This window comes from Daktulosphaira vitifoliae, unplaced genomic scaffold (assembly GCF_025091365.1).
Source record: "Daktulosphaira vitifoliae isolate Bord-2020 unplaced genomic scaffold, ASM2509136v1 Scaffold_511, whole genome shotgun sequence".
NCBI lineage: Eukaryota > Metazoa > Arthropoda > Insecta > Hemiptera > Phylloxeridae > Daktulosphaira > Daktulosphaira vitifoliae.
Window position 1 is genome coordinate 2,926 of NW_026100076.1, and position 5,635 is coordinate 8,560.

The following is a 5,635-nucleotide window of genomic DNA, read 5'->3' on the forward strand; positions in this document are numbered from 1 at the left end:
AAAAATTTTTTTGCGCATACTTTTGCCCATAAAAATTGAATTTATTACTAAAAACTTTTCGTATAAATTAAAATCAGTCATTCATGAATTTTAATGCAAAGAGAGAGTATAAGTGAATAAAGTAAAATTCTTTTGAGAAAGTGAACATTGAAAATTATGACAGAGGAAATTGAAGTGATTGAAATACAAGGCATCCCAGAAGAACATAAAAAAACATTAGAGTGGATTAATCGTCTAAAAAAATCTGAGCTTATTAAAGAACTTGAGAATAGAAAATTACCCACAACAGGTACTGTACCAGAATTAAAAATAAGATTATTTTGGCATTTTTTACCTAAAAACTCAACGCAAGCTACCGTCAAAAATATTTCTAATCAGGATTCAAATTCACCAAAAGTAATTAATAATTTTAATATGAACAAAAATTTATTTTTCAAACCAACTATCTTTTCCGGCGGAATTAATGAACGCGTAGATTCATTCTTAAAAACTTTTAATAGAGCCGCGTCTATCAATAATTGGTCAGATAATGACAAACCACACTATCTAGTTGCATTTTTACAAGGCCCAGCACTAACTTTTTATGACAATATTGAGTCTCTAAATTTACCATGGAATGAATTAGAGAAAAAATTTAGAGATGAATTTGAACCCATTGCCCAAAATGATATGTTGCGTATTTTACTAGAGAAAAGAAAACAGTTAGACGATGAACGGACAGTTGCTTACATTAATGACATGGAGGCTTTGTGTAAGAGAATAGATACTAATATGTCAGCGAGTGAAATAGTAAGGAATGTGATGAAAGGTCTCAAGCCAAGCATTCTGAGATACATCAGTATTTTAGATAATAATAATTTAGACGAGTTAAAAAGAAACATTCAAAAGTATGAGGTGGTTGAATTTATGATTACTGGAGAGACAGCTAAGAGTCCATCAGAAATAAAGCAATCCATTATAAATGAAAAAATTAATCAAATTACTCAAAATAATGAAAATGATGACTTAAAAAATTTAATTGAAGAATTTAAAAATTTCAAAGAACAATTTTTTAATGAACATATTAATCTTATACCTAATAACAGGCAATTTCAAAATAATAATCAATCTCAAAGTAACAATTACAATTCACGTATTAAAAATCAATTTCAAAATAGTAATAAATTTGACAACAACTCTCCGCGCTACAGTAATAAACAATTCCAAAATAATAATTCTAAAACCAACTTTTTATTAGATAACCAATTTCAGAAGCAATATGCATATAATAATTACAACCGCAACAATAATTCGCCTAATAATAATAATAATTTCAGAAACACTATTCGCAATTCATCACAATTTAAAAACAATTCTCAACAAAGATTTTCATCTCAGTTTGATCAAAGGGATAACATTCAAAGTAATAATAATAACTTTCAAAATAGCAATTATAATTCAAATACTTCTAAGTGTAATTTTTGTACTAAAAGCAACCATAATTCAATAAATTGTTTTTTCAATCCTAATAATACAAAATGTCAATTGTGTGATCTTATGGGTCATACAGCACGTGATTGTTCCAATAATCCAAAAAACTAATCTCTAGGTTAAACGGTAGTGCTGAACAAAACCGTTCACCTTCTAAACCAGGGGGTCTATTTTTGAGCTTGGACTAATCATTGGCGAATGTTTTAGTACACTAAAACATTAGATTATGATTTTAGTGCACTAATGGAAATTCGTATTTTTGAATTTTATTTTTTATCAGTCTAAAAATCTTGCGCTAATCGTACATCGTCTAATCTAATGTCATTTCAAACCAATAATTATTAGTGCGATATGTTAAATTATATTGGCTGTACTGTATTTTATATTAGTTTTATAATTAATACTTGATAATATTTATGATAACTACAAAATTTACAAATAAGAAATTTGTCTTGAGTTTTTTTCAGTATTTTTTATTTCGATTTGTGTAGTGTATTTTTAACAATGGAGGGAAAAAAAAAGTCAAAAAGTGTGACTTATGAACAAAAACAATTATTAATTGATTTTGTTCATAAGCACCCTAAATTAAACTCTAAAAAATTTGGACCATCTTTTACCATGAAAGATGCCCAATTATTATGGCAAAATATTACTAAAAATTTAAATGAAACTGTTGGCCCAAAGAAGACATGGGTGGAATGGAGAAAGGTAATTACATAATTAATAATTGTATCTAAAGTACCAAACATTAAAAAAAAAATGTTATGTTTTATTATATTTAGTGTTTTCAATATTTAAAATCAGCTGCTAAACAAAAAGTACCATCAAAATCAAGTTTTAAAAAAACTGGCGGGGGAGAAAGAGATGATGATGAATATATTGATCAGGCTGATGAACAATTATTAGATATTATAGGTCCTACTGCTGTACATGGTCATGATTTAGTCAATGAAAGTACCTGTATGGTTTCTTTCGTTACTAATGATGTTGATCCTGTGCAAACTTTAGAGGAAACTTCAACTCATAATTTAATTTCTATTGAGGCTAATCCAGTTGAAATATGTGTACAAGAGAACAGTAATTTAGAGTTTAAAGATAACAATATTAATTTTGAAAATTGTGATAAACTAAATATGGCTGAAAAAGAACTGTAAATATATCAATTATTCAGCTTAAATAAGATACTATTTTTTCTAATTTGAAATATTTATTTAGTGAGCTTGATCCGTTTGATACTTATATTAGAAATAATAATAAAAGGCATGCTGATGTTGTTAAAGATATTGCCAACTATCAAAAAACATATAATAAGTAAGTACTTTTTAAAATTCTTGTATTTTATACTTTATTTTTTATTTATATAATAACATTTTTTTAATTATATAGTGATTAGAAATTTAATAAGTTTTAGGTCAAATATGGTAAATTTCTCAATTTGCCAAATTACGGAGTCAAATATTAAGGGAGTATAAATTTGTTATATATTGCTTCTTGCATCAAACCTTTATCCATTTACTTTTGACTACTTTTTTTTTTGGTGGTTTTTGCTTATGTATTCCTTTCCCTTCTATTTTATCTTAACGTCTGTTATTTATATTTATTGTCATTTAAAACCCAACTTTAAAAATCATTGCTTGCCTTGCATATTTGCAAATTTTTTAGGTTATATAAAACTTTACATTAACAACTCTCATTTTCCTAGTCTATTCATTTATTTCCTTGTAAATCCAAAAATAAAAAAAAATAGCTTAAATATTTTAATTAAAAACAATCTTCATTTGCTTACTTATTACAAAATAATTTGCTTTGTTTAATAGTGTATGTTTACTTGATTTTAATTTGTATAAGTTATGTGAGGTACTTGGAACTTATAGGGTCAATAATGCAAAAAATTAATTCAGAGATTATTGAGTTTAAAAATTGATAAATGCTATCTTTATAATGTAGTTGCTTTATAAAATAAATGCCATATATTATATAGTTTAACTATTACTTTATTTAATTTACAAAATGTTATTTATACCCCTTGAGCTCCAGGTACCTCATATATTGATATTTTTATTTACATTAAGTTCCTTATTATTTTTTTAGATCAATGGTTAAGAAAGAAAAGTTAACAAACTCTGTCCGCGCTACAGAGAATTTAACTAATATTACTGCAGACATGCTAGAATTGAAAGCCTTATATTATAAGGAAAAATTAAAACTTAAATTGAGAGAGGTGGAGGCTACTGAAGCTATAGCTGAAAATATAAAAAATTTCTTATCCAAACAAGATGAATAAATATCCATTTAAAAATCCTTTTAATGCTTCCTTTTTATTGATGTACATAATATTTCATTTGTTTCCTTGTTTTAGGTAGTAAATTTATATGAATATAAATTCATACAAATATAAATTTAAAAAGTCAAATAGGTATGCATGTAATAAATTTAGTTTGTTATTATGTAAAATAATTTTCAATTATTTGACGTTGCATCCTTCGGCCGGCCATTAAAGTGTGATTCACTTGTTGAACATTTAAATTATTTTCTTCGGTAGGGTACATACCTAAATCAACCTCATTTGTTACCTCATGTACTGGTTCTGGTACATTATTTTTAATGCATATATTATGAAGTACAACACATGCATTAATTATTTTTGAAGCTTTTATGGGGTGATAATGAAGTACCCTATGCTTTAAAAGACACCTATATTTAATACATAATATAAGTTAATGCAAACCATTTACAGGGTTACTAAGTTAATTTAAGACTTACCGAAATCGCATTTTTAATAATCCATTGGTACGTTCAATTAATGATCTTGTTTTACAGATCCATTCATTGTAACGCCCTTCTGGAGTAGATGGGTCTGGATTATGTAAAGGTGTTAATAGCCATGGTTTCAATGCATAACCAGAATCTCCTACAGATTATTATTAAATAAAAACCTAGTATATAAATTATATGAACTTAGAATATGAATAAGGAACGATGGGGAAAAATTCATTTAGCTCTTATAAAAAATTCGATTTGATTGTTCTTATGTTAATATTGATGTATTACAATTAAAACCTAGTAAATAATAGGAACGCATTCCTTCGTCATGCATTTTTTCCATTACTGAAGACACATTACTCCGACGCCATATATAACTATCATGAGTGCTGCCAGGGTATTTTGCATTTACATTAAGTATTCCCATATTTGAATCGCATATCTAGGAATTATTAAAGTACATTTAAGAAATAGGATAGTTGTTTTAAAAAATATCGAATTATTTTACTAATTGCACATTTATTGAATGATAATTCTTCCTGTTCACGTAAATGTGTTCCGGACAAGGTCCATTTGTTTGTGGGGGCACTATTGCAACATGAGTGCAATCGACAATACCAATAACTCCCGGTATTCCATATTCATTAGTAAATCTTTTTAGGTTATAATATCGTTATAGACGTGTTAATTAATAGTCACAAGGCAGAATTTATAGTATTAAAATACTTACTCTTGTCTTAAGTGATTTAATTCGTTTAAAGTTGACGGAAATTTCACGTATTTGTTAAAAATAGTAGGCATATTAAATGCATTACATACTTCAGTTATGCATTTGCTAACTGAAGGTTGACTAACAGAGGAAGCTCGATTTTCCCCTATGTCTTGTTGGTAAGATCCACTAGCGAAAAATCGTAAAGCTGTTAGTACCTATCGTGGCAAAAATTTTATTAAATTTTACTTATTGTTTAGTCAATATTGTACAATATTTTGCATACTTTGCGCTCTATACTTAGAGCAGACTTCCTCGATGGGGGTTCTAAATATGGGCGTAGCTCATTAATTAAATTTAGTACAAGAACTTTTGTCAGTCTAAATTTTTGTATAAAAGCCCTTTCAGACAAAACTACAGAAAATAACATTTAATAATGTAAATAGATAATTTTACATATTGTAATTTGTTTTGTAACATACCAATGAACGGATCCTCCGCTAAACGAAATTTCATTGTTGAATGGCCATTATCTTCAACTNAATTGTTGAATGGCCATTATCTTCAACTATTTCCAAATTATTAATGACTTGCACATAATTTATATTAAGCAGGTGTTCCATTTTAATATTTAATATTAAATAAATTTGAAAACGTTATAAATATATAAGTTTTCACATAAAGATGAATGAT

At 27.1% G+C, this 5,635-nt stretch overlaps 2 protein-coding genes across 3 annotated transcripts; one reads left to right on the forward strand and one right to left on the reverse strand.

The window, feature by feature from the left end:
• The first annotated feature begins 1,888 nt into the window (after nt 1-1,888).
• LOC126909537 (uncharacterized) lies at nt 1,889-2,988 on the forward strand. Of its 2 annotated transcripts, none has more exons than XM_050691973.1 (4): nt 1,889-2,178; nt 2,253-2,620; nt 2,686-2,781; nt 2,876-2,988. In XM_050691973.1, exons 1-4 carry the CDS (start codon nt 1,975-1,977, stop codon nt 2,940-2,942), a joined length of 735 nt encoding a protein of 244 aa, XP_050547930.1. In that variant the 5' UTR covers nt 1,889-1,974; the 3' UTR covers nt 2,943-2,988. The 2 variants fall into 2 exon arrangements, with proteins under 2 accessions (XP_050547930.1, XP_050547931.1); XM_050691974.1 differs by having other exon boundaries at nt 2,882-2,985.
• Nucleotides 2,989-3,702: 714 nt separating this feature from the next.
• Nucleotides 3,703-5,469, reverse strand: LOC126909536 (putative nuclease HARBI1). The gene is made up of 7 exons (XM_050691972.1): nt 5,425-5,469; nt 5,229-5,356; nt 4,964-5,160; nt 4,742-4,886; nt 4,531-4,675; nt 4,234-4,381; nt 3,703-4,164 (listed from the first exon to the last, which is right to left on the reverse strand). Exons 1-7 carry the CDS (start codon nt 5,456-5,458, stop codon nt 3,915-3,917), a joined length of 1,047 nt encoding a protein of 348 aa, XP_050547929.1. The 5' UTR covers nt 5,459-5,469; the 3' UTR covers nt 3,703-3,914.
• Between the last annotated feature and the right edge of the window lie 166 nt (nt 5,470-5,635).

Coding starts and splice junctions, on each gene's coding strand:
- LOC126909537 (XM_050691973.1), top strand. CDS start 1,975: ATGGAGGGAAAAAAAAAGTCAAAAAGTGTGACTTATGAACAAAAACAA. Junction 2,179..2,252: donor CATGGGTGGAATGGAGAAAG/GTAATTACATAA, acceptor TATTATATTTAG/TGTTTTCAATATTTAAAATC. Junction 2,621..2,685: donor AATATGGCTGAAAAAGAACT/GTAAATATATCA, acceptor ATATTTATTTAG/TGAGCTTGATCCGTTTGATA.
- LOC126909536 (XM_050691972.1), bottom strand. CDS start 5,458: ATGAAATTTCGTTTAGCGGAGGATCCGTTCATTG. Junction 5,357..5,424: donor AGCGGAGGATCCGTTCATTG/GTATGTTACAAA, acceptor TATTTTCTGTAG/TTTTGTCTGAAAGGGCTTTT. Junction 4,382..4,530: donor GCGTTCCTATTATTTACTAG/GTTTTAATTGTA, acceptor AATAATCTGTAG/GAGATTCTGGTTATGCATTG.